At 44.7% G+C, this 27974-nt stretch overlaps 2 protein-coding genes across 3 annotated transcripts; both read left to right on the forward strand.

Moving 5' to 3' along the window:
• The first annotated feature begins 36 nt into the window (after positions 1-36).
• Positions 37-6258, forward strand: LOC101948457 (perilipin-3-like). Its single transcript, XM_065567333.1, has 8 exons — positions 37-163; positions 741-820; positions 1191-1386; positions 2514-2596; positions 2907-3159; positions 3615-3811; positions 4032-4154; positions 4708-6258. The coding sequence occupies exons 2-8, from the start codon at positions 758-760 to the stop codon at positions 5113-5115; spliced, it is 1323 nt and encodes a 440-aa protein (XP_065423405.1). The 5' UTR covers positions 37-163; positions 741-757; the 3' UTR covers positions 5116-6258.
• On the forward strand, positions 78-27960 carry LOC101948739 (perilipin-3-like). Of its 2 annotated transcripts, none has more exons than XM_065567321.1 (8): positions 78-115; positions 22527-22606; positions 22981-23176; positions 24775-24857; positions 25168-25420; positions 25875-26071; positions 26297-26419; positions 27060-27960. In XM_065567321.1, the coding sequence occupies exons 2-8, from the start codon at positions 22544-22546 to the stop codon at positions 27465-27467; spliced, it is 1323 nt and encodes a 440-aa protein (XP_065423393.1). In that variant the 5' UTR covers positions 78-115; positions 22527-22543; the 3' UTR covers positions 27468-27960. The 2 variants fall into 2 exon arrangements, with proteins under 2 accessions (XP_065423393.1, XP_065423388.1); XM_065567316.1 differs by lacking the exon at positions 78-115 and adding an exon at positions 21779-21937 and having other exon boundaries at positions 27060-27947.
• The last annotated feature ends 14 nt before the right edge of the window (positions 27961-27974 follow it).

A 27974-nucleotide genomic window follows, 5' to 3' on the forward strand; every position in this document is an offset into this window, starting at 1 on the left:
TGAACTGTCAGTCCTGAGTATTTCACTCCCTCCCCTCACAATTACACCAGCAGGGGTGTATAAAATCTGACCAGTGGGTGAGTGGAGTAAAGCAGTGTTTGGAGTACTGAGAAAGGTCAGTGGGTTGGTTTGGGGCTGGCACTTGAAGGAGTGGGACTTGTTGGTGAGGCTTTTTAGTCTTTTTTTCATTGTTTATATAATTCCTTGGTCATAGCTTTGGAGTTATGCTACTAAGAAATGTTTGGATGTGTAAATGTCTGTATTAAGAAGCTGTGGGTAGGACAGGGGTTGGGAAGCTGAGTCTGGGGAACTTAATGTTCACTGGCCTTAAGTCTCTTAGCTGGTGAGATAGGATCACATTCTTAACTTTCCTCCCCTGTAGTTAACACTATTAAATGGCCTTTAGCAGTAATGCCTTTAATGTAGTCTCAAAAAAATGGAAGGTTTTCAACCACTCTGTGCCATGAGAAGGAATCCTCCTACTTTCTTTCTCATTAGCTGTAGTAGAACTGAAATATTTCTTTGGTTTTTTTTTTTTTTATTTAAAAAAAAAAAGGTAGTGACCATGTGTTTAGCTCCCTATTCCTCTAAATATTTGTTCTTTGTTAATCTGATGAGGGCCCTGACATTTCTTTTAGTCCCTCTTTGGAGTAAAACACCACTCTTGTCTTTAAGGTCCTGTAACTTTTCCTTAAGAAATTTAACTTGTAACTTCAGGCCTGTCGTCTTGTTCTTTTCAGGTATATCTAATTATACCATGGCTTGTAATGGAAAAGAGACAACTATGGCATCTCCAGAGCATGGAGAGGAAGACCAACAGGTAGGGGCTCCCTCTTAAGCATTGCTGTATTAACATGTGAATACAAAAGATAGCTGGTTACCTGGTCGCAGGCTTCACATATGCACACCTCAATGTCTAGAGATTTGTGCAGTTGCTCTTCCAGATGCTGCAAAATAGCTTAGTTTATAATATTTAAAAATGCTTCTTGCTTTAGTTCACCTTGTGACCCAGTACTCTAACTTCAGAAGCAGCTGTTGGGCCTCTTAGCTCGTCAGATTTTTGACCATTAAACAATCCTTTGATTGGGGGCTAACCCATCCAAGGGTATAACCACTTGAAAAAGTAATGGTTCAGCTCCAGTATAGAACATTGCCTTCCTGACTCACTGTTCTGTCCCTTGCCTCACTAGAATGTCTTGAGGAGGGTGGCCAGCCTACCTTTAGTCAACTCTGCCTGTGATCTGGCTGCCACTGCCTACGCTTCCACCAAGGAGAGCCATCCCTATGTGAGGTCCATCTGTGACATGGCAGAGAAGGGAGTGACGTCCATAACCAATGTTGCAGTTATCACTGAACAGCCGGTTGTAACTAAACTTGAACCTGAGGGTGAGTAAAGCATATATGCAGACCTTTCTGTTTGTGTGGTACAATTTCTCAACAGTAGGATCTTGACACCCTGTCAGGAAGCTTCCATCTCTAAAACTCAGGTCCATGAAGATCAGTATGCCTTCAGTACTGGAGGAAAAGCTGGCAGTGGGGGTGATGTGACTATATAGGAATAATACAATAGCCCATGCATGTAAACCAACATCTGCTAGAGGCTAACAAAGGGCTTTGTTTACACTAATTGCTATTGCTGAACCTGCACCCTCCTTGACTGTAGCCAGGAAGTGAGATCAGTGCTAAGCTCTTTCCGTTTAAGGAGCAACACCCTTTGAAAGGTACCTAATTGCAAACTGAGATCTCCTCATTCTGCAAGTAGAGAGGCTCAGAATCTAGTCTGTCACCACCAGAAGTTGGTCCAACAAAAGATTACCTCACCCACCTTGTCTAATCTCTGGACCAACATGGCTACAACAACACTTCACATCCGGCAATAGCTCACCAGCAATAGCCACTCCCAAACTTGCTTCCTTCATGAGAACAGTTAGTTGGACTTATCGCAGCCAAGACATTGCGAATACTTCTTGGTGCCTACCAGAGAGATGTTAAACATTTGATCAAAAAGCTTCAGAGCTGTAAGACTATGGAGTGAGAGCATTGCACTTTATTCAGAACATAAAAACCTCACTTGGAGAGGGAGCTGGGAAAGTAATGCCTAGAATGCTTGGGCAAGAGACAATTCTGCCGTCAGTATAGATAGGAGGAGAAAGTATTCAGATGCCAGTCATAACTATCTTGATTGGGCAACTGAATTAAGATGCATGGGAGGAAACCTGGAACTATGAACTATTGAAGGGGACACTATTTTTTGGAAATGTTTACCAAAGAAAGTTCATAACTTGGGGGAGAGGGAAGGAACCACCTTGCATGGGGAAGGAAGGGGGAAATAAAATCCTCCTGAAGGTCTTAAATCGGTGTAATTGTAAATGCGCAGCACCTACAACCCAGAACTATTGCTGCTTGAACATATTGGAGAACCGAAGATCTCATTACAGTTGTGAGCCAGGTTCTGTACATATGGCAGTAGCAACGTTGACCAATTAAGAAATTAAACTCTGGTTTTTCTCTAGTGACAACAGCACCTGAGTGTACTTCTGAAGTACCTGACAAAGTGGAGGATAATCTACCAATCCCTCAACAGACTGCTGATGAGGTAACTTTCACCACCCTCTCCCTAGACAAAATGACAATGCTATGTGTTTATGAAAGGGGTGCCAATAATGAGAGGCTTCCTCCAGCAGAGGAACACTCCATCCTAAAAGTGGTCAAGAGGCAGGAGCTAGTGGTTAAACATAACTCTGGTCTGGTGCTTAGCAGCAAGATGCAGTTCTTCCCCCTGAAGATTTATGACCTATGGGGCAGAGCAGGTGGTAATCCCCCTCCCCCAACCTCAATCTCTGGGTCAATGGGGTATTATCACCCTGAATTACTGTACACTGTCTTGCTTGATCACTCTTCTCTAGGTTACAGCTGAAGCACAGGAGTTGGCATCTTCCAGACTGACAGATGTCAAGGAGACCATGATCAGAATGGTAGATATGACCAAAGAGGCTGTGCAGGACAGTATGAAGACCACCAAATCAGTGGTAACTGACAGCATGAGCACAGTTGTGGAATCAAGAATGGGCCAACTGGCCATAAGTGGAATGGAAGCAGTGCTGGAGAAATCTGAAGAGCTCTTGGATCACTATCTTCCCATGACAGATGAGGAACTAGGTCAGAACACATGAATGACAGGTCTATTATCTTTAAAAGTTTAGGGTAATCCTCCCTTTGGGCCGAACTTCTCTCTAGGCTTCTCAGTTTTATGTCACCAAATGCAGGCTCATCCTACAGCCTTTTCATATCTTAACCCTCAGTCTCTGCTTTTAGTTGGTGGGCATGTAAAAATGACTTGAGCAACAAGTGGGGACAGGGTGGTACTAGAAGGAATGATGGGCATGACTATTCATTAGAAGTCAGTATCTTTTTATCAAAGTATTCAAAAAAAATCTTAGTAGTGCTGTGTGGCCTTTGTTTTAAGGCTGAAGTTACCTCTGTGGTACTTGATAGGTGCTAAGCCAAATGCTTGTTACAAGGGAGCTTAAGATTTAGCAGATCAGTATGAATTGTACTCCTTTACCAATCTCTCAATCTGAGAGGGTGAACAACCTGAGCTTTCTTCCCTCTAGCTGAACTTGCTGAATCTGTGGAAGGGGCTGAAGTGTCTTCAGCACAACCACAAGAGCGTCGGAGCTACTTTGTGCGTTTAGGTTCCCTGTCGACCAAACTTCGCCAACGTGCCTACCGCTATTCCTTAAACAAGATGAGACATACCAGTCAGAGCATCAGAGAGGCTCTTTCTCAGCTTCATCAAACCATGGGACTGGTAGGAACCCCACTATCTCTTAAAACTGATGCCCTTCAGGGCAGGGAACACCTCCAATTCTACCTGTGTAGAATGAGGCTGAGACCTCATTCATGGTTGTGTTATGTAACTAGACCCTGATGCATTGGGCATACCACTCTGTGGGGTGAAGGCATGTCATAAACCGTGGAACTAGAATAACCGATGTGCAAATGTCTCAATATACTTAATCCACTTCTAGATTGAATACCTTAAGCAAGGTGTTTCTCTTCAAGAAGTCCAGGAGAAGTTCCATCACATATGGGTGAGCTGGAATAGAAAGCAGACAAAAGGCAGTGAGATCAAAGATCTGGCAAAACCAGAGGTATGTACATTTGCGGGGAGGGGACAGCTCTGGTCTGAGAGGTTAGCCATTATTCTGAGCCTTGCAGGGTGGCTTATCTTAGGATAAGTAGCTGATAAATTCAGGTGACCTTAATTTTATTACAAAAAGTTGTCCCCTTTGAGCCTAATAGACATCCCTAAAGTGATGTCATACCAGCAAGGTCTGCCGAAGAAGCATAGTCTCTCTAAAAAAGGGGGGGTGGGGAATTTAAACCCTCGGGACAGCCTGCGAACTGACTGTAGGTCATGGGTTTGCAACCAGTGACACCCCTGTTAACTGACTTTGCTTAGCTCTGTTTTGACCTAGCTTACATGGCTTATTGCCTCTGGTGTTAGCCTCCATTGTCACAAGTTGCTTCTCATAGGGAAGGAGCCAATGGTCTTTCCATCAGACCTCCTTGATGACTGCCATTAGTACCTTGCAGCATAACTTGCCACCTTGCAACATCACCTGAGGTGGTGGTGGCAGCAGCAAGTTTGATGATCCTTATTGTGTTTTGAGCACTAGGATTAAACATCTGTTTCTCCAACAGATGGAGTCTGAGACTTTGGCTATGTCCCGCAGCATTATCCAGCAGCTGCAGGATGCCTGCCAGATGCTAGTATCCAGCATTCAAGGTCTCCCCACCAACTTTCAGGATAAGGTGCAACAGGTGTATCACAACATGGAAGAGCTTCATGCTTCCTTCTCCACTGCCCATTCCTTCCAGGATCTCTCCAGCAGCCTCCTAACCCAGAGCCAGGAGATGGTGACCAAGGCCCAAGAATATGTAGATGAGCTGATGGCATACATGATGGCAAATACTCCTCTGTCTTGGGTTGTGGGACCCTTCACCCCATCAGGCGAGGTGTCTGCAGATTCCATTGAACCACAAAACCAAGAAAATGAGGCTGAGGAAGCTGAAGTCCTCACAGCATCCAAGGCTAAGGAGGACCTGTGACCTAGAAACATGAAGCTTCAACTTCTAAGGAAGAAGGCAAATTGATTCTGTCTTCCTTCTGACTACATGTGTACTAGCCTCCTTCTGCAGGAAAGACATCAATGGCTGGTACTAGTAAGCACTGTTCCTAGATCTCTATAGCAGTCATACACCCCCAGACATTAGTAATGTAGATCACATCTCAGCTCCGATACTACTTGTTTGTGTTTAATATCCCTGTCTTCAAAATAAAACGTCGCTGCATTTGAATGAAGGTCCAACCTGTTCTTTCTAAGAGGTGACTTCTAGTTCTATAGTAGAAATCTGTGCCTGGAATTAGTCATGCTATATGTAGCCTTGTTTCTCACTAGTGGCAACCACTGCCGTTAGTGTGTAGACACTTAGAAGCCTGGGATGCTTCCCCTATATACCATAGAGCCTTAATCTCTAAGTAGTTCTCGATCAACTACTCACACCTGTCAACAAGCCTTAGTTTCTGGATAAACGTAGAACAGAAATAAGTTACTGTTGTTGCTCTCATATGGCTGTGGTAGAATTGCACTTGGGATTTCAGGTAGCAACTTCTGAAAAGCAAACAATGCAGTTAGTCTAAGATTGCTACCCCCAGTCTAGCCCAGGTTGGCTAGACACTACCTGGGTTGCTCAGTCCTGGGGCAGGAGCCAGGAGAAAATGAGGCAAAGGAATCCCAGGTGCATATCATAAAACAGGGCTGGCCTTAGAAGGGCTCCAGGGCACAAATGTCACAGCCTATGAAATATTGGTTCTTCTGGTGGGGAATGTGCCAGTGTGTAGATATAATCTCAAACATCAAGAAAATCCTTGATACAGACAAAGGGCTGCATAAATCCACACTTCACAGCGGGAAATGTAAAAGGCTATTGTAGTGGGGTGGTACCCTGCTCCTGCCTGGAAGGGCTTAAAACAGCCCTGGCAGAGGGCTGGAGCTCTAAGAGCTAGGCTGATTGGGAAAGTAGCCACAGCTGGGCTATGGTAAATGAGGGTGCTATGATAGCTTAAGTGTGGCCTGGGTTTAGAAATGACTGCTGGGAATAACAGGGCTGTGACTAACCTAAGACATAGGTCATTTACCACCTATCATAGCACCCTCAAGTTTGGCCTGGGTTTTAGATTAAAGAACTTTATAGTTCAGAGGAGCAGTTTTAATTTTTAAAGTGTTTAAACACTGCTATGCAAGACCCATGTGACAGCAATGCAAGTCTCATTTTCAAAAAGGGCCTTGAGCACTTAGTGCGTAAGTCCTCAAGTCAATCAGTTGTAAAGGAAAGTTACATCTCCGAGGTCCAGCAATGCTGAGTGGAGCAATGCCTAAATACCTTTTAGCACACAGGCCCTAATGTTTTTGCTTTTCCAGAATATGTGGTGCACAAAAACAGAACCCATATCCTCTATTATGGGCACTGTACCACCCTCATTTGAAATTCAAAAGCTTTATTTTAATCATTTTATGATAAAATGTGGCTTATGTATTTTTCATAGCAGTGATTGATATCTTGCCCATCTGGCAGGTAGATGGGAGGCAGTAGAAAAAGCTGAATTAATCACCCTTTGAGAATGAGGAGTCTGGTAGCATCTTTAAAGGCTAACAGATTTATTTGGGCATAAGCTTTTGTGGGTAAAGAACCCATTTCAGATTCTTTTGAAGAAGTGAGGTGTGTGGTGGGGTTTTTTTTTTTTTTTTTTTTTTAAAACCCATGAAAGCTTATGCCCAATAAATCAGATAGGCCTGGTCTACACTACGAGTTTAGGTCGACTTTAGCAGCGTTAAATCAAATTAAGCCTGGACACATTCACACAACAAAGCCCTTTCTTTCGACTTAAGGGGCCCTTTAAATCAGTTTCTTTATTCCACCTCCAACAAGGGCATTAACGATAAAATCGGCCTTAGTGGGTCAGAATTGGGGTAGTGTGGACAGAATTCGACGTTATTGGCCTCCGGGAGCTATCCCACAGTGCTTCATTGTGACCGCTCTGGACAGCACTCTCAACTCAGATGCACTGACCAGGTAGACAGGAAAAGCCCTGCGAACATTTGAATTTCATTTCCTGTTTGCCCAGCATGGAGAGCATAGGTGACCATGTAGAGCTCATCAGCACAGGTAACCATGATGGAGTCCCAGGATCGCAAAAGAGCTCCATCATGGACCAAACAGGAGATATGGGATCTGCTCACCATATGGGGAGATGAATCAGTGCTAGCTGAACTCCGTAGCAGTAAACAAAATGGCAAAATATTAGAAAAGGTCTCCAAGGCCATGAAGGACAGAGGCCATAACAGGGACGCACAGCAGGGCTGTGTGAAAATTAAGAAGCTAAGGCAAGCCTACCACAAAGCCAGAGAGGCAAATGGAAGGTCCGGGGCAGAGCCGCAAACAGGCCGCTTCCACGCGGAGCTGCATGCCATACTAGGGGGTGCAGCCACCACTACCCCAACCGTGTGCTATGACTCCATCACTGGAGAAACACACAGGGAAGAGGGTTCAGGGTATGAGGATGAAGATAATGTAGATAGCTCACAGCAGCAAGGACGCAGAGAAACCCATTTCCCCAACAGCCAGGATATGTTTATCACCCTGGACCTGGAACCAGTAACCCCCAAACTCACCCAAGGCGTACTCCCAGACCCTGAGGGCACACAAGGGACCTCTGGTGAGTGTACCTTTGTAAATATTACACATGGTTTAAAAGCAAGCGTGTTTAATGATTAATTTGCCCTGGCAATCGCGGCCAGTACGGCTACTGGAAAAGTCTGTTAACGTGTATGGGGATGGAGCAGAAATCCTCCAGGGACATCTCCAGAAAGCTCTCCTTCATATACTCTCAAAGCCTTTGTAAAAGGTTTCTGGGGATGGCTGCCTTACCCCATCCGCCATGGTAGGACACTTTACCACGTCAGGCCAGTAGCACGTAGTCTGGAATCATTGCATAACAAAGCATGGCAGCGTATGGTCCCGGTGTTTGCTGGCATGGAGACAACATCCATTCCTTATCTCTCTCTGTTATCCTCAGGAGAGTGATATCATTCACGGTCACCTGGTTGAAATGGAGTGATTTTATTAAGGAGACATTCAGAGGTGCCCATTCCTGCTTGGCTGAACAGAAATGTTCCCCACTGTTAGCCACGCGGTGGGGGGTAGGAGTGAAGTGATCTGATCATCCATGATAATTGGGTGGGGAGGGAAGGGGGGTTAGTTGGGTTTGTGCTGCATGTTAACCCAGAAACTGCAGCCCCTCCTTTTACATTGCAAACCCATTTTCAATGGCCAACCCAATGGGTGCTTGGTATGGGAAATGAGGGCGCTACTGTTTGAAACCATTCCCACATGTTAAGAAGGTTAAAGCCAAAAGACTGTGGCTTACCATGGCTGCCTGCAAGCCGAAATCTGTTGCCTGGCACTGCGTGAGTGATCTCTCACACCAAACCGGCAGGCCTTCAATATAAGAGAAAAAATGCGACCTTGTAATGAAAGCACATGTGCTGTGTAATGTGAACAGCAAAATTTAACGTGAAAGAGTGTACCCATTGTTCTCTAAAATGTCTTTTTCAACCACCTCTCCCTTCTCCTCCACCAGCTGCAAATGTTTCTCCTTCACAGAGGCTAGTGAAGATTAGAAGGAGAAAACGGCGGACTCGGGATGATATGTTCTTGGAGCTCCAGATGTCCTCCCACGCTGACAGAGCACAGCAGAATGCGTGGAGGCAGTCAATGTTAGAGTGCAAAAAAGCACAATATGAACGAGAGGAGAGGTGGCGGGCTGAATCACAGGATGAACAGAGCAAGTGGCGGGCTGAAGAGGATAGGTGGCGTCAGCTTGGTGACAGAAGCCAAGAGTCGATGCTCCAGCTGCTGGAGCATAAAACTGATATGCTCCAGCATACGGTTGAGCTGCAGGAAAGGCAGCAGGAGCAGAGACCGCCGCTACAGCCCCTGTGTAACCAACAGCCCTCCTCCCCAAGTTCCATAGCCTCCTCACCCAGATGCCCAAGAATGCAGTGGGGGGGGGGCCTCCAGCCACCCAGTCACTCCACCCCAAATATTTGCCTGAGCATCAGAAGGCTGGCCTTCAATAAGAGTTAAAGTTTTAAACTGCAGTGTGTCCTTTTCCTTCCCTCCTCCCCCACCCATCCTGGGCTACCTTGGCAATTATCCCCCTAGTTGTGTGATGAATTAATAAAGAATGCATGAAGGTGAAGTAACAATGACTTTATTGCCTCTGCAAGCGGTGCTCGAAGGGGGGAGGGGAGAGTGGGATGGCTGGTTTACAGGGAAGTAGAGTGAACTGGGTGGGGCGGAGGGTTCATCAAGGAGAAACAAACAGAAGTTTCACACCGTAGCCTGGACAGTCACAAAACTCATTTTCAAAGCTTCTCTGATGCGCACCGCGCCCTGCTGTGCTCTTCTAACCGCCCTGGTGTCTGGCTGCGCGTAATCAGTGGCCAGGCAATGTGCCTCAACCTCCCACCCTGCCATAAATGTCTACCCCCTTACTCTCACAGATATTGTGGAGCACACAGCAAGCAGCAATAACAATTGGAATATTCTTTTCGCTGAGGTCTGAGCGAGTCAGTAAGCTGCGCCAGCGCGCTTTTAGACATCCAAATGCACATTCTACCACCATTCGGCACTTGCTCAGCCTGTAGTTGAACAGGTCCTGACTACTGTCCAGGCTGCCTGTGTACGGCTTCATGAGCCATGGCATTAAGGGGTAGGCTGGGTCCCCAAGGATAACTATAGGCATTTCAACATCCCCAACGGTTATTTTCTGGTCTGGGAAGAAAGTCCCTTCCTCCAGCTTTAGAAACAGACCAGAGTGCCTGAAGACGCGAGCATCATGTACCTTTCCTGGCCATCCCACATTGATGTTGGTGAAATGTCCATTGTGATCCACCAGGGCTTGCAGCAACATTGAAAAGTACCCCTGGTGGTTTATGTACTCGGTGCCTGGTTCTCCGGTGCCAAGATAGGGATATGGGTTCCGTCTATCGCCCCACCACAGTTTGGGAATCCTATTGCAGCAAAGCCATCCACTATGGCCTGCACATTTCCCAGAGTCACTACCCTTGATATCACCAGATCTTTGATTGCCCTGGCAACTTGGATCACAGCAGCCCCCACACTAGATTTGCCCACTCCAAATTGATTCCCGACTGACCAGTAGCTGTCTGGCGTTGCAAGCTTCCACAGGGCTATCGCCACTCGCTTCTCAACTGTGAGGGCTGCTCTCCTCCTGGTATTCTGGTGCTTCAGGGCAGGGGAAAGCAAGTCACAAAGTTCCATGAAAGTGCCCTTACGCAGGCAAAAGTTTCGCAGCCACTGGGAATCGTCCCACACCAGCAGCACAATGCGGTCCCACCAGTCTGTGCTTGTTTCCTGGGCCCAGAATCGGCGTTTCACGGCACGAACCTGCCTCAGTAACACCATGATTTGCAGATTGCTGGGGCGTGTGCCTTGTGAGAGGTCTATATCCATGTCAATTTCCTCATCACTTTCATCGCCGCGCTGCAATCACCTCCTCGGGTGGTCCTGGTTTTGCTTTGGCATGTCCTGGCTCTGCATATACTCCAGGACAATGCGCGTGGTGTTCATAGTGTTCATAATTGCCGCGGTGATCTGAGCAGGCTCCATGATCCCAGTACTATGGCGTCTGGTCTGAAAAAAGGCGCAAAACTAGTATCTGACGGACGGAGGGAGGGAGGGAGGGGCGAGTGACGACATGGCGTACAGGTACAGGGAATTAAAATCAACAAAGGTGGCTGTGCATCAGGGAGAAACACAAACAACTGTCACACAGAATGCCCCCCCCCAAAGATTGAACTCAAAACCCTGGGTTTAGCAGGCCGTTTATTTCACGGAGGGAGGGGGAAGCAAATGAATACAGAACAAATCTATTTTTTACATCTTAAGCTGGCAGACGACAGTGCAGCATGACTGATAGCCCTCGGCATCTTCTGGGTGCTTGGCAGAAAATACTGGGTGCGTGGCAGAAAATAGCATACTACAACTGATAGCCATCATCGTCAAGACTGCCCAGGTGCCCATGATTGACAGCCACTGCAGTACAACGATGACAGATATCAGTCGTAATATACCATCTTCTACCAAAAGGCAAGGGGCTGCTGCTGTGTGCAATGCAGTCCCACGTCTGCCAGCACCCAGAGGCCATATGGTGACGCTGAGCTGAGCTGAGCGGGCTCCATGCTTGGCGTGGTATGTTGTCTGCACAGGTAACCCAGGTAAAAAGGCGTGAATCGATTGTCTGCCATTGCTCTGACGGAGGGGGAGGTGCCTGACGACATGTACCCAGAACCTCCTGCGACACTGTTTTGCATCATTCAGGCATTGGGATTTCAACCCAGAATTCCAATGATGCGGCGGAGACTGCGGGAACTGTGGGATAGCTACCCACAGTGCAATGCTCCAGAAGTCGACGCTAGCCTCGGTACTGTGGATGCACTCTGCCGACTTCATGCTCTTTTATGTGGGGACACACACAATCGGCTGTACACAACCAATTTCTATAAAACCAGCTTCTATAAATTCGACCTAATTTCGTAGTGTAGACATACCCTTAGTCTTTAAGGTGCTACCAGCTTCCTCAGTCTGTATCCACAAAAAACCAAACACTGCTACCCCTGTGATACTTGTCACCCTATGATGTGGATTTAGAGGGCCTACTGTGCATGAGGGCTAAAATTGCATGTATAGCTGTAGAGGAGCGGACTCACCCCTGTGGCACCTCCTGCTAGTGACTCTGGGAATCAGCTCGTTCAGCATCTGGAGCACCCTCTACAGGCCAGTGATCCACCTTGTCCCTTGCACTGGCCCCCGTGTCCCTCCCAGGACCCTGGTGCCCCTTGCTCTGGGTGCTGCCCCCTGGCAGTATCCCACAGATCTGGGTCTCCCCTCCCTGGGGAACCCCCACCCACTAGCCCTACCTCACCTCAGAATAAGGCCACTGCCAGTCACCAACTAGCTCCCGCTCCCTGGGGCAGACTGCAATATAGGCCACTCATCACAGGCAAGGTTGGGTTTTGACCTGCTGCCTTGGCCTACCCATGGGCTGCCCTCTGCAACCCCAGTACGTGTTGGCCCCCTACTAGGCTGCAGCCTGGGGCTATCTAGGTTATTCCCAGCCCTTGAGTCATTTCTATGCTTTGTGCCTCTGTAAAAGGGCCACATGATACCACTTGTAAAATGGGGATAACCATTCACTGTAATCATGCAGTATTTTGAAATCTGGTTATTCAGTAACTAGCACAAGAGGGCCCAGTTGCAGCAGGGTAGCACATGGAGGCCCCAACTTCAACTATTACAGCTGTGAACTTCCTAATGTGCACAAGTGCTAAAGTTTGCACAATGTAGATGTACTCAAGGTCAATGGGAAAGAAGCCGTTCCAGATGCATTTTTTCTAAGCCACTCTTTCTACAGAGGGAAAACTGATCTAGTGGTTCTGGAATACCTATGTTCTATAAAAGCCACCATGAATGCCTTGCCTACACTAGAAAGGGAGATGCAGCTTATTCCAGCAAAAGTTTGTTGCCAGTATCATTTATGACTTTAGCAAATGAAATAAGTATGGCTGACAATTAATTGCAGTTAACTCACACAATTAAGTCAAATTAATGATTAATAGTGCAATTAAGCAGTTTTTAAAACAATAGAATACCAATTAAATATTTTTGGATGTTTTTCTACATTTTCAAATATATTGATTTCTATTACAACACAATGTGTACAGTGCTCACTTTACATATATTTTTCTTACAAATATTTGCCCTTTAAAAATGATAAAAAATAGTATTTTTCAATTCACCTCTAAGTACTGTAGTACAATCTCTTTAGCAGGAAGGTGCAACTTACAAATGTAGACTTTTTTTTTTAGTTACATAACTGCTTTCAAAAACAAAACAATGTAAAACTTTAGAGCCTACATGTCCACTCAGTCCTACTTCTTATTCTGCCAATTGGTAAGACAGACAAGTTTGTTTACATTTACAGGAGATGCTGCTGCCTGCTTCTTATTTACAATGTCACCTGAAAGTGAGAACAGGTGTTCGCATGGCACTTTTGTAGTTGGTGTTGCAAGGTATTTGTTCCGGATATGCTAAACATTCATATGCCCCTTCATGCTTTGGCCACCATTCCAGAGGACATGCTTTCATGCTGATGATGCTTCTTAAAAAATAATGCAGTAATTAAATTTGTCACTGAACTCCTTGGGGGAGAACTGTATATCTTCATCTCTGTTTTACCCACATTCTGCCATATATTTCATGTTCTAGCAGTCTCAGATGATGACCCAGCACGTTTGCTTTAAGAACACTTTCACTGCAGATTTGACAAAATGCAAAGAAGGTACCAATGTGAGATTTCTAAAAATAGCTACAGCACTTGACCCCAGGCTCAGGAATGAGCAGTGCCTTCCAAAATCTGAGAGGGACGAGGTGTGAAGAATGCTTTCAGAAATCTTTAGAGCAACACTCAGATGCAGAAACTACAGAACCCAAACCACCAAAAAGGAAAATCAACCTTCTGCTGGTGGCATCTGACTCGGATGATGAAAATGAACATGCGTCCGTCCACTCTGCTTTGGATAGTTATCGAGCAGAACCCATCATCAGCATGGATGCATGTCTTATGAAACTGTGGTTGAAGATGAAGGGACATATGAATTTTTAGCACATCTGGGACATACATAGCTTGCAATACGAGCTACAATAGTGCCATGCAAATGCCCACTCTCACTTTTAGGTGACATAAACAAGAAGCAGCCAGCATTATCTCCTGCAAATTGTATCCAAGTTTGTTTGTCTGAGCGATTGGCTGAAGTAGGACTGAGCAGACTTGTAGGAAAAAGTTTTACATTGTTTTATTTTCAATGCAGTTATTTTTTGTACATAAGTCTACATTTGTAAGTTCAACTGTCATGATAAAGAGATTGCACTTCAGTACTTGTATGAGGTGAATTGAAAAATACTATTTTTGTTTTTTACAGTGCAAATATTTGTAATAAAAAATATAAAGTGAGTACTATATACTTTGTATTCTCTGTTGTAACTGAAATCAATATATTTGAAAAAGTAGAAAACAACCAAAAATATTTAAATTGTATTCCATTATTGTTTAACAACACAATTGCAATAAATGTTTTTTAATCACACGATTAATCGTGATTCATTTTTTTAATCGCCTGACAGCCCTAGAAATAAGCTATATTTGCAAAGGGCTTTTCTCCCCAGTATATCTGCATCTATACAGGGTGCTTTTGCTGGTATAGAATTCTTAACTGTCAGTCATGCCAGCAAAGGCAGACTAGACAAGATATTTACTAACCTTGCAGAATTCCTTATGTATGCATAAACTACTTTAATAACTCCTTAACTATTATCCCAAGACACCTACCTCTCTCTTTCCTGAAAAGTTACCAGTTCTTCCCCCTACCTTCTGTGAGAGAAGAAAGAAGAAAAAAAATAACTAGAAAAAGTTTGAGTTTAGGTTGGAGCCATGTAACCTAATGCATACTAGTTAAGTGATCTAAACTCAGCTATTTTCCTAGTGCAGACGCAGGGCAACATCTCTAACATATTAGCTGGTCAATTACTAGACTAAGCTACTGTACCTATATTAAGAAAAAAATGTTGGTTTTAGCTACCATGGTGTAGCTAAGTCTGAAGTAAATTCAAAACTTTCCCTAGTAAGGCAAACCCTACAGAGTGTTTCACAGTTTGAGCCTAGATGCTTGGGAATTCTAATCAACCAAATCAACAACGTTAGTTACATTAGATTAGAAACGGTCTAGACTAAGACTAGAAACAGTCATAACTAAAAACAACAGAGGAGTCCTTGTGGCACTTTAGAGACTAACAAATTTATTTGGGTATAAGCTTTCGTGGGCTAGAACCCACTTCATCAGCTGCATGGAGTGGAAAATACAGGAGCAGGTATAAATACATGAAAGGATGGGAACTGCCTTCCCAGGTCTCGTTGGTCTGACCTTACACTGGGAAAGCAACTCCAAGATTGCTAAGTAAAATGCACACATCTGGGAGAGCAAGATCCCAAGCCATAAAACTATGACTGGTGCTGAGTGTGTTAAGATCCTGGAGCACATGGTGTCACTTGGGGGGTGTTAATGCTTCATAGACAGGGGAAATATAAGTGTGTGGTCAATGGTTATGTTTCTTACCAAAGGGTAAATGGTAGTCAATGGGGAGGAGATACTTTAAGAACCACAGACCTTTCTAGAAAAGCACCGACTAATTTTAGAGGAAAAGTGATTACACACGCGGGATCTGGGTTTAATTCACAGCTCTGCCACAAATTCCTGTAGGGCCTCAGACTAGTCATTTCAGTTCTTTGTGCTTCTGTTTCCCATTTGTAAAATAGGGATAATCTTCTCTTCCACCCATTGTCTGTTTAGATTACAAATTCTTAGGGGAAGAGACCGTCTTCTGCTTCTGCCTAGCACAACAAGACCTGAATCAGTTGGGGACTTCAGGCGCTGCCATAATACAAATAACAGCAATAGTAGTTTGCCCATTTCTCATTAAAACAATTCCATCACTAGATTGGTGGCAAACAGTGGTAATAGTAGTGCTATTGCAAAAGGGCCAGCCTTTTAAAGGTATTGAGGCACCTAAAGATGCAGATAGGGATCTAGTGAGATGTTCAAAATGAAAGGTGCCTATCTCTATCAATGGGAATATGTGCCTAGGAACTTTTTGAAAATCCCACCCGGTGCCGATTTACCTTTCTGTGTTCCTAAATACTTTTGAAAATCTGCCCGTTAGTATCTCAGGTGCAGGTAGAACATGTGCTGCGAAGGTTTTCTAAAAGCTCTGCTCTAGGAATTATTGTGGGGACAGGGCCGGCTCTACCATTTTTGCCACCCCAAGCAATAAATAAATAAATAAATAAATAAATAAAAAGCCTCCTAAATAAATAAAAAGGCCGCTCGGTTTGCCGCCCCAAGAATGGATGGAATGCCGCCCATAAGCGTTCGCCGCCCCAGGTACTTGCTTCCTCCGTTATACAGGAGGTCAGCCTAGATGACCACAGTGGGCTTTTCTGGCCTTATAATCTATGAATCTATGAGTCAGGCTTTCAAATGAAGATTTGGGGAAGCTGTGTTCAATTCTGACATTATTGCCTTTCACTTGGCAGCATAACCTTATTCTCTTGTTTCTTTCGGTTAAACCTACAGCTTTTGCAGAAAGGCATGGAATGGCTTCTGCTCAGCAGCAGCAAGGTTACGACAGTTACTGGGTGCGTTTGGGCTCCATGATGACCAAATTCCAGCAATGTGCTTTCCAGCATTCCCAGAGCAAGGTGAGGGATGCCGGCCAAAGCATCTGGGAGGCGCTTCAAACTAGTTCCCTGGTAGGAACCAAGTTCTTTCCCCTTCCTCCTTATCCCAGAGATGTTCTGAGCAGGACCACAATATAACTAATCTTCAGTCTCCACTCTTGATTCCTTCCAAGATCTGTCTAGACGAATTCTCTCTCAAATATGGGAGAAAGTGACCAGGGAGGAGGAACATATGAATGAGCTGCTGGAGTATGTGGTGTACAGTACACCTCTCTGATGGTTTGTGGGACCCTTCAATGCTTTAAGAGGTAGAACATAAGCAGATTCCACAGAAACTGCAGAATATGGATAAGAAGGCGCACATAACAAGTGACACTATTTAGACTGCATACGTTTGGAAGCTGTTACAGGACAGGACTTCCCGGTGGAGCTAATTTATTTGTAGAAGTGTCAAGTTTGTCAAACAAAAGCTTTGATCTTTGTGAACATAAGAACAGCCATGTTGGGTCAGACCAAAGGTCCATCCTAACCAGTATCCTGTCTTCCCGACAGTGCCAAATGCCGGGTGCCCCAGAGGGAATGAACAGAACAGGTAATCACCAAGTGATCCGTCTCCTGTCACCCATTCCCAGCTTCTGGCAAACAGAGGCTAGGGTGGACACTGTCTCTGTCCATCCTGGCTAATAGTGATGGACCTATCTTCCATGAATTTATATTGTTCTTTTTTGAGCCCTGTTGTAGTTTAAATTCTGTTAGAGTTCCAGTTGTCTCCTCTTGTGAATAGAAAGCTTTTTAAGGGCAACACTGAGATTTGTCCTACATAGCCAGGTAGGTCAGGAGGAGTGGCTGAGTAGGGAATCACTGTTCTGTGGCTGATGGGATATCAGGCTCTGTGGAGCTGCTACTGCCTTCCCCAATGCAGGTGGGAAGAGAGTGGGCAGACCAGACAGAAGAATATATAGACCTTCACTATATGTCCTGGGACACTTGCACAATGCAGGCCTGCTTCTCCACTGCTTTGCACCTTGTGTAGTCATTTACCCCTGTGCATAGTGGGTGTGAAATGCTGCCACATCAGAATGGTAGTGTAACCCAGCCTAGCCAGTGGGGCGTTTTATCCCCCACCCCATTAGCCAGTCCACCTAAAGAAGTGTATGAGTTTGCTAAGGAACCTGGATTCTTCAGCACAGGTAACAGAGGCTCAGTTTGACACAGGATGAAGAATCCTCATTAGAGCTGGATAAAATATTTTTAATCATAAATTTGTCCAAAAATGCATTTTTCAGAACACAGAAGAAATTTGAAAAGTCAAAACAGTTTGTTTTGGTCATTTGAAAATGAAATGTTTTGACTTTTCATTTCAAATAGTTTCATTTTGACCATTTGGAAATGAAATACTTTTTTTTTTCATTTTGAAATGGTGTTTCTTTTCAAAATTTAGTTAGATTTAAAAAAAGGGAGAGGGTAAAAAGCACCCAAAACCTCCATGAAATGAAAAACAGAAAAAAAAAACATGATTTAGGGTCAAATGAATTGTTTTGTTTGGCTTGAAACACATTTGTTCATTTATTCCATTCAGATGAGGAAAAACTGAAAAATAAAATCCGTTTTGATTTGATCTGATTGTTTTTAACTTTATTTTTTGTGCAGTCCCTGAAATGAAAAATTCATTATTTGCTCAGTCCTAGTCCGCACGCAAATATTTTAATGTTGCATGACAATGTCAAGTGGGAAAGGTGGCAGCTAAGGGGAAGGATGTCAGAATCTCAATCTAGTTGCCCATTTGGGATAGACATTTAGAAGGGAAGGTGATAGTGTAACGCTGACAAACCCCAGTCACCAGGATTGAACTGGGGACCTCTGGAGCTTAGTGCATGAGCCTCTAGCGCATGAGCTAAAAGCAACTGCCTCTTAGCGAAGGCTGTAGAGCAGACTCATTAATTGCTCTCTCTTTAAGTGGTCTCGGTGCCACTCGATGGGACAGAACACCACACCCAGAAGATGTGTGGGTTACAATAGCACTAACATAAAAAGGCTACAAGGGTGGGAATTAAGATGGATTCAGCACTGGTTAGGGTATCAAAATTAAAGAATCTCAGTTGCTTCTGGAATTATCCATGACTTTTTTGCTGCCCCAACTAACTGCACCAGAACCTGACACCTCTTCAAAAATATCACAAGGAATGCCATGAAGTGGTTTGTGCCACAAGGCTGTACTGTACAGTGAGCAAGAAGGAATCCAATGGGAAATGGTATTTTCATGCAATCATGCTCATTTTACAAATGATTACAATTTCCTTGATATTTATCTGTATTGAAGGCATATAAACTGTCAATGGAGAGGAGAGGCCTTTTCCTTAAGCATTACAAAATGCAGCCAGAAAGCACATTTGAGAAATGCAGCTTCATATGTTTAGAATGAACAGTAAAATACTTCCAAATTCAGTTACTTGGAAAACGTTGTGCCTTGCGAGTTATAGGATAAAGCAGCCACATTCTGGGAGAACCCCAAAACAGTCAGGGTGCATCAGAGGTCCCGTCCAGACTTACATTTTTGTGTTTCTTGCATTATCTGGAGTGGCTGGTCTTCAAGTGCTAATGGAGCTAAACTATCAATGTAATATGACAACAGATTATGGAAAAAACCTTGAAAACATGAAAAGAGTAAAAGCGGATGCACAGGCATCTGACTGCCTCTGTAGAGAGCCTGACACAGGAGCTCAGAGAGATGTGAACTGCCCCATTCATCAAAGTGGGGTAACTCCGATGCCAAGTGTTGGTGTCACTAGGCATAGCTACCAGGTAACTCGGGAGAGTGGAAGGCCAAAAGAGCCGATGAAGCTCTTCTGCTCTGGGCCTACCTGAGCCACAGTGACTCCATCTTGTGAACTCTCACCTACTTCTATGCTAACTGCTTACATGCTAAAGCAGAAATGTAAGGGTCAGCTTTTCTAGCAGGCAGCTGCTGTAAACAGGCCTTGCAAGGCCAAGAGATAAGCAGACGAATGGGAACTTTTCTAATTGTAACTGCTACAGAAGGGAGGGGTGGGAGGGGTAAGAGGGAGTAACAGAACACAGGCTTACACAGAAACTGCTTGGAATATAAAAGGGAAAATTTTATTTGTATGTGCTGCACTTGATTTGAGACATGCTGGTCTCCTAGTGCCATTTCAGAGCTCTGAAATAAACTTGGCTTGCTTTCTCCCCTCAGTTTCACTTCAAAAGTTTTTTTTCTCTTAATTAATTGGCCTCTCAGAGTTGGTAAGACAACTCCCACCTGTTTATGCTCTCTGTATGTGTGTATATATATCTCCTCAATATATGTTCCATTCTATATGCATCCGAAGAAGTGGGCTGTAGTCCACGAAAGCTTATGCTCTAATAAATTTGTTAGTCTCTAAGGTGCCACAAGTACTCCTGTTCTTCTTTCTCCCCTCGGTGTCTTTATTGGTGCCAAGCACAGCGGGCAACGAACCCCTGTTTGCCATCTCGGGGCCCAGTTCTGGGCAGGCAACACAAGTGATGGTGATATACATGTCTAGATTTTTCACTATTTCACTGCTGATCAAAGTAAGCAAGAAAAGATAGGGTGGATTGCAGATCTGCATAATCTACCTGGGGTGGCATCTCATTTTCATGGTGAGAGTGGATGTCATTAGGAAACTATTTACACTCCCATGGCCAACATCTGACCGTTGGGGCTAAAAGTCCAGATGCCACCAATCCCACAGAGCCCAGCTAGGCATTTACCTGTCAAAGTCCTGGGAAGGTGGGTGGGCACACACCAAGAACATCAAGGGCCAAGTGGGGGGTAAAGAGTTACCTCCCTTGGTATGGATGCTGCTTCTCCCTCTGCAGGAGGTTGGGGGCAGACACAAGCAGGCATCACTATGGGGGGGGGGGATAGCTCAGTGTTTTGAGCATTGGCCTGCTAAACCCAGGATTTCGAGTTTAATCCTTGAGGGGGTCATTTAGGAATCTAGGGCAAAAATGTGTTTGGGAATGGGTCCTGCTTTGAGCAGGGGGTTGGACTAGATGACCTCCTGAGGTCCTTTCTAATCCTGGTAGTCTATGATCACTGTCTCAGTTCTATTCAGAGGATAATGTCAAGCTTTTCTTTGCAGCCATGTGGAGCAGAAACATTTATTTTTAAACAACAGCTGAGATTGACATAATCACATGACTGGGTTCCAGGCATGTGGTTATTGTGCTTCCATCTTAATCTGGTCATATTCAGTGGTGTAGCTGAACAGAGAGGGACTCAAGCCCCAAGGGGAACCCAGCAGAGCATGTGTGCTCATGTTTTGTACACCTGCACAATCTGCTAAAGTAGCATCTCATATAGGCAGAGCTTGGATTGTGGGCAGGACTTGGGACAGTACCACCACTTTTTTTCCAATTCAATCCAATTCCAATTCAAACTCTGAGGGAGAACAATGAAGGCGGTGACAGAAGAATAAACACAATTTTCTCCCACCCTTCCCTGAAAGAGAAAGTGGCACACTTTTCCTTTTTTCTGAAAGGGGGATGAAGGTGGAGAAGGGCAAGTTCTTTCAGTTACCCTACCTAACTCTTGTTCCCCAACAAAATGCTTCACTATCTATCTAAGGTATTTATATAGCCCTGATTGCCAGAGTATCTGAGCACCTCACAAAACTTCTATGAAGCATGGAAGCCATATTATCCCCACTGTACAAAGGGGAAACTGAGGCACAGAGAGGCTAAGTGACTTGAACAAGGTCACACAGGAAGTCTGTGGTAGAGCCTAAAATTGAACCCAGCTCAAATCCTAGGCTAGTATGGTAGTCACTGGAAAAAACTACCTGTCTTTAATATGCCACTCCTTGTTCCAGTGTGCCAGTTTTTACTTTGAAACTATGGCCAACATGCAGGTGAAGCAGGCACATTGCTATCTGCAATCTTACCACCAGAGATGGTCTATATTTGGCTGATTTTTTATTTGTTTGGGTTTTTTTGTTTTTTGTTTTTAGATTTTTCATAACAAAATGAAAAGTTCTGTTTCAATTTTTTACCCTTTTCTCTACCTTTTTTAAAAAAAAAACATTTCTCTTCCATTTCCCATTGGAAAGGGCAATGACAATTCATGATTTTTTAAGTCACACAGGTGTTTTTGAAAATGTTACCCATCCTAACTAGCAACTGTTTCTAGCCAGGCTGTGGACTCCAAGTGAGTTCAGCTGGATGACAGCAAAGACCCAGTGGGGTTAATTGGAATCACGTTTGGGGAATAACTCACTCCCAATCTTTGCAGTCCTCAAAGGATTTGCATTCTCCTATTGGTTAGCAAAGCCTTCTTTTCACTGATTCCCTGAACTGTCAGTCCTGAGTATTTCACTCCCTCCCCTCACAATTACACCACCAGGGGTGTATAAAATCTCACCCGGGGATAAGTGCAGTAAAGCAGTGTCTGGAGTACTAAGAAAGGTCAGGGGGTTGGTTTGGGGCTGGCTCTTGAAGGAGTAGGACTTGTTGGTAAGGCTTTTAGTCTTTTTTTTTTTTTTATTGTTTATACAATTTCTTGGTCAGGGCTTTGCAGTTATGCTACTAAGAAATGTTTGGATGTGTAAATGTCTGTATTAAGAAGCTGTGGGTAGGACAGGGGTTGGGAAGCTGAGTCTGGGGAACTTAATGCTCACTGGCCTTAAGCCTCTTAGCTGGTGAGACAGGATCACATTCTTAACTTTCCTTCCCTGTAGTTAGAACTATTAAATGGCCTTTAGTAGTAATGATACCTACTGCCTTTAATGTAGTCTCCAAAAAAATGGAAGGTTTTCAACCACTCTGTGCCATGAGAAGGAATCCTCCTACTTACTTTCTCCTTAGATGTAGTAGAACTGCAATATCACTGGCTTCCAAAAAAAAAAAAAAAAAAAAAAGGCAGTGACCATGTGTTTAGCTCACTATTCCTCTAAATATTTGTTCCTTGTTAATTTGATGAGGGCCCTGCCATTTCTTCTAGTCCCTCTTTGGAGTAGAACACCACTCTTGTCTTTAGGGTCCTGTAACTTTTCCTTAAGAAACTTAACTTGTAACTTGAGTCCTGTCTTCTTGCCTTTTTCAGGTATATCTGATTATACCATGGCCTCTAATGGAAAAGAGACAACTATGGCATCCCCAGAGCATGGAGAAGAAGAGCAACAGGTAGGTGCTCCCTCTTAAGCATTGCTGGTTCAACATGTGAATACAAAAGATGGCTGGCTGTGATCTGGTAGCAGGCTTCACATATGCACACCTCAATGTCTAGAGATTTGTGCAGTTGCTCTTCCAGATGCTGCAAAATAGCTTAGTTTATAATATTTAAAAATGCTTCTTGCTTTAGTTAACCTTGTGATCCAGTACTCTAACTTCAGAAGCAGCTGTTGGGCCTCTTAGCTCTTCAGATTTTTGACCATTAAACAATCCTTTGATTAGGGCCTAACACATCCAAGGGTATAACCACTTGGAAAAAGTAATGGTTCAGCTCCAGTATAGAACATTGCCTTCCTGACTCACTGTTCTGTCCCTTGCCTCACTAGAATGTCTTGAGGAGGGTGGCCAGCCTACCTTTAGTCAACTCTGCCTGTGATCTGGCTGCCACTGCCTACGCTTCCACCAAGGAGAGCCATCCCTATGTGAGGTCCATCTGTGACATGGCAGAGAAGGGAGTGACGTCCATAACCAGTGTTGCAGTTAGCAGTGCACAGCCGGTTGTAACTAAACTTGAACCTGAGGGTGAGTAAAGCATATATGCAGACCTTTCTGTTAGTATGGTACGATTTCTCAACAGTAGGATCTTGACACCCTGTCAGGAAGCTTCCATCTCTAAAACTCAGGTCCATGAAGATCAGTATGCCTTCAGTACTGGAGGAGAAGCTGTCAGTGAGGGTGGTGTGACTATATAGGAATAATACAGTAGCCCATGCATGTAAACTAACATCTGCTAGAGGCTAACAAAGGGCTTTGTTTACACTAATTGCTATTGCTGAACCTGCACCCTCCTTGACTGTAGCCAGGAAGTGAGATCGGTGGTAAGCTCTTTCCATTTAAGGAGCAACACCCTTTGAAAGGTACCGAATTGCAGAATGAGGAGATCTCCTCATTCTGCAAGTAGAGAGGCTCAGAATCTAGTCTGTCACCACCAGAAGTTGGTCCAACAAAAGATTACCTCACCCACCTTGTCTAATCTCTGGACCAATATGGCTACAACAACACTGCAAACTGATTACAACTGTTAAACTTGTCTTCACATCCGGCAATAGCTCACCAGCAATAGCCACTCCCTAACTTGCTTCCTTCATGAGAACAGTTAGTTGGACTTATCGCAGCCAAGACATTGCGAAAACTTCTTGGTGCCTTCCAGAGGGATGTTAAACATTTGATCAAAAAGCTTCAGAGCTGTAAGACTATGGAGTGAGATCATTGCACTTTATTCAGAACATAAAAACCTTCCTCTTGGAGAGGGAGCCTGGAAAGTAATGCCTAGAATGCTTGGGCAAGAGACAATTCTGCTGTAAGTATAGATAGGAGGAGAAAGTATTCAGATGCCAGTCATAACTATCTTGATTGGGTAACTGAATTAAGATGCATGGGAGGAAACCTGGAACTATGAACTATTGAAGGGACACTATTTTTCATGGAAAATTTTTACCAAAGAAAGTTCATAACTTGGGGGAGGGGGAGGGAACCACCTTGCATGGGGAAGGAAGGGGGAAATAACCTTCCCCTGAAGGTTTCGAATCACTGTAAGTGTAAATGTGCAGCCAGGGCCAGTTCCAGGCACCAGATGAGAAACAACGTGCCTGGGATGGCACATTGTAAGGGGCAGGATTCTGGCCAATTTTGGGGCAGCCAGCCCAGCCCTGCAGGGGCATGAACTAGCAATGCCCGCCACTCCCGGGATGCGCCACTCGCCGCCTCTGCCTCCTGCACTGCTCTGAGCCTGGCCGAGCCACCTTTAAAGGAGCGGCTGAGCCAGCACCTTCTGCAGCCCCCAGGGGCTCCCTCTGCCTGGCCAGGAGAGGCACCCCCAGGCCAGAGGGCTGCCCATGGGCTGAGGGAGTGGGCGGGTGCTTGCCCCCTGCAAGCTGCCTTGACCACCCTCGATGCGCTCCCTGCAGCTGCTTTTCTCTCTTCTCCCCCCCACCCCCCGCCCTCCGTGGGGCAGCAAAAAAGCTAGAGCCGGCCCTGTGTGCAGCACCTACAACCCAGAACTATTGCTGCCTGAACATGTTGGAGAACTGGAGCTCTCATTACAGTTGTGAGCCAGGTTCTGTACATATGGCAGTAGCAACATTGACCAATTAAGAAACTAAACTCTGGTTTTTCTCTAGTGACAACAGCACCTGAGTGTGCTTCTGAAGTACCTGACAAAGTGGAGGATAATCTACCAATCCCTCAACAGACTGCTGATGAGGTAACTTTCACCACCCTCTCCTTAGACAAAATGACAATGCTACGTGTTTATGAAAGGGGTGCCAATAATGAGAGGCTTCCTCCAGCAGAGGAACACTCCATCCTAAAAGTGGTCAAGAGGCAGGAGCTAGTGGTTAAACATAACTCTGGTCTGGTGCTTAACAGCAAGATGCAGTTCTTCCCCCTGAAGATTTATGACCTATGGGGCAGAGCAGGTGGTAATCCCCTTCCCCCAACCTCAATCTCTGGGTCAATGGGGTATTATCACCCTGAATTACTGGACAATATCTTGCTTGATCACTCTTCTCTAGGTTACAGCTGAAGCACAGGAGTTGGCATCTTCCAGACTGACAGATGTCAAGGAGACCATGATCAGAATGGTAGATATGACCAAAGAGGCTGTGCAGGACAGTATGAAGACCACCAAATCAGTGGTAACTGACAGCATGAGCACAGTTGTGGAATCAAGAATGGGCCAACTGGCCATAAGTGGAATGGAAGCAGTGCTGGAGAAATCTGAAGAGCTCTTGGATCACTATCTTCCCATGACAGATGAGGAACTAGGTCAGAACACATGAATGACAGGTCTATTATCTTTAAAAGTTTAGGGTAATCCTCCCTTTGGGCCGAACTTCTCTCTAGGCTTCTCAGTTTTATGTCACCAAATGCAGGCTCATCCTACAGCCTTTTCATATCTTAACCCTCAGTCTCCGCTTTTAGCTGGTGGGCATAAAATGATTTGAGCAACAAGTGGGGACAGGGTGGTACTAGAAGGAATGATGGGCATGACTATTCATTAGAAGTCAGTATCTTTTTATCAAAGTATTCAAAAAAAAAATCTTAGTAGTGCTGTGTGGCCTTTGTTTTGAGGCTGAAGTTACCTCTGTGGTACTTGATAGGTGCTAAGCCAAATGCTTGTTACAAGGGAGCTTAAGATTTAGCAGATCAGTATGAATTGTACTCCTTTACCAATCTCTCAATCTGAGAGGGTGAACAACCTGAGCTTTCTTCCCTCTAGCTGAACTTGCTGAATCTGTGGAAGGGGCTGAAGTGTCTTCAGCACAACCACAAGAGCGTCGGAGCTACTTCGTGCGTTTAGGTTCCCTGTCGACCAAACTTCGCCAACGTGCCTACCGCTATTCCCTAAACAAGATGAGACATACCAGTCAAAGCATCAGAGAGGCTCTTTCCCAGCTTCATCAAACCATGGGACTGGTAGGAACCCCACTATCTCTTAAAACTGATGCTCTTCAGGGCAGGGAACACCTCCAATTCTACCTGGATAGAATGTGGTAGAATGAGGCTGAGACCTCATTCATGGTTATGTAACTAGACCCTGATGCATTGGGCATACCACTCTGTGGGGTGAAGGCATGTCATAGACCATGGAACTAGAATAACTGATGTGCAAATGTCTCAATATACTTAATCCACTTCTAGATTGAATACCTTAAGCAAGGTGTTTCTCTTCAAGAAGTCCAGGAGAAGTTCCATCACATATGGGTGAGCTGGAATAGAAAGCAGACAAAAGGCAGTGAGATCAAAGATCTGGCAAAACCAGAGGTATGTACATTTACGGGGAGGGGACAGCTCTGGTCTGAGAGGTTAGCCATTATTCTGAGCCTTGCAGGGTGGCTTATCGTTGGGTAAGTAGCTGATAAATTCAGGTGATTTTAGTTTTATTACAAAAAGTTGTCCCCTGAGCCTAATAAATAGGTGGCTTCCTTGCTTAGACATCCCTAAAGTGATATCACACCAGCAAGGTCTGCCCAAGAAGTGTAGTCTCTTTAGATTTTATTTTCTTTTCCCTTTTTGAAAACCCTCAGCACAGCCTGCAAACAGATTGTAGATTATGGGTTTGCAACCAGTGACACCCCTGTTAACTAACTTGGCTTAGCTCTGTTTTGACATAGCTTACATGGCTTATTGCCTCTGGTGTTAGCCTCCATTGTCACAAGTTGCTTCTCATAGGGAAGGAGCAATTTGGTTTCTTTATTTCTCCTGAAAGAGTGCATGGCACACCCATTGCCGACCTTGTTGGTGCCAATGGTCTTTCCATCAGACCTCCTTGATGACTGCCATTAGTACCTTGCAGCATAACTTGCCACCTTGCGACATCACCTGAGGTGGTGGTGGCAGCAGCAAGTTTGATGATCCTTATTGTGTTTTGAACATTAGGATTAAACGTCTGTTTCTCCAACAGATGGAGTCTGAGACTTTGGCTATGTCCCGCAGCATTATCCAGCAGCTGCAGGATGCCTGCCAGATGCTAGTATCCAGCATTCAAGGTCTCCCCACCAACTTTCAGGATAAGGTGCAACAGGTGTATTCCAACATGGAAGAGCTTCATGCTTCCTTCTCCACTGCCCATTCCTTCCAGGATCTCTCCAGCAGCCTCCTAACCCAGAGCCAGGAGATGGTGACCAAGGCCCAGGAATATGTCGATGAGCTGATGGCATACATGATGGCAAATACTCCTCTGTCTTGGGTTGTGGGACCCTTCACCCCATCAGGTGAGGTGTCTGCAGATTCCATTGAACCACAAAACCAAGAAAATGAGGCTGAAGAAGCTGAAGTCCTCACAGCATCCAAGGCTAAGGAGGACCTGTGACCTAGAAACATGAAACTTCACTTCTAAGGAAGAAGGCAAAGTCATTGTCTTCCTTCTGACTTAATGTGTACTAGCCTCCTTCTGCAGGAAAGACACCAATGGCTATTACTATAAGCACTGTCCGAAGATCTCCACTAATGTCTGGAGATGGTGTGACTGCTATAATGTAGATCACTTATCCGCTCCGATACTATTTGTTTGCATTTAATATCCCTGTCTTCAAAATAAAATGTCACTGCATTTGAACGAAGGTCTAACCTGTTCTTTCTAAGAGGTGATTTCCAGTTCCATAGTAGAAATCTGTGCCTGCGATTAGTCATGCTATATGTAGCCTTGGTTCTCAGTAGTGGCAACCACTGGCATTCGTGTGTAGACACTTAGAAGCCTGGGATGCTTCCCCTATATACCATAGAGCCTTAATTTCTAAGTAGTTCTCTATCAACTATTCACACCTGTCAACAAGCTTTAGTTTCTGGATAAACTTAGAACAGAAATAAGTTACTGTTC

This window comes from Chrysemys picta, chromosome 1 (genome assembly GCF_011386835.1).
Source record: "Chrysemys picta bellii isolate R12L10 chromosome 1, ASM1138683v2, whole genome shotgun sequence".
NCBI lineage: Eukaryota > Metazoa > Chordata > Testudines > Emydidae > Chrysemys > Chrysemys picta.

Coding starts and splice junctions, on each gene's coding strand:
- LOC101948457 (XM_065567333.1), top strand. CDS start 758: ATGGCTTGTAATGGAAAAGAGACAACTATGGCATCTCCAGAGCATGGA. Junction 821..1,190: donor ATGGAGAGGAAGACCAACAG/GTAGGGGCTCCC, acceptor TTGCCTCACTAG/AATGTCTTGAGGAGGGTGGC. Junction 4,155..4,707: donor AAGATCTGGCAAAACCAGAG/GTATGTACATTT, acceptor TTTCTCCAACAG/ATGGAGTCTGAGACTTTGGC.
- LOC101948739 (XM_065567321.1), top strand. CDS start 22,544: ATGGCCTCTAATGGAAAAGAGACAACTATGGCATCCCCAGAGCATGGA. Junction 23,177..24,774: donor AACTAAACTTGAACCTGAGG/GTGAGTAAAGCA, acceptor GTTTTTCTCTAG/TGACAACAGCACCTGAGTGT. Junction 25,421..25,874: donor CATGACAGATGAGGAACTAG/GTCAGAACACAT, acceptor TCTTCCCTCTAG/CTGAACTTGCTGAATCTGTG.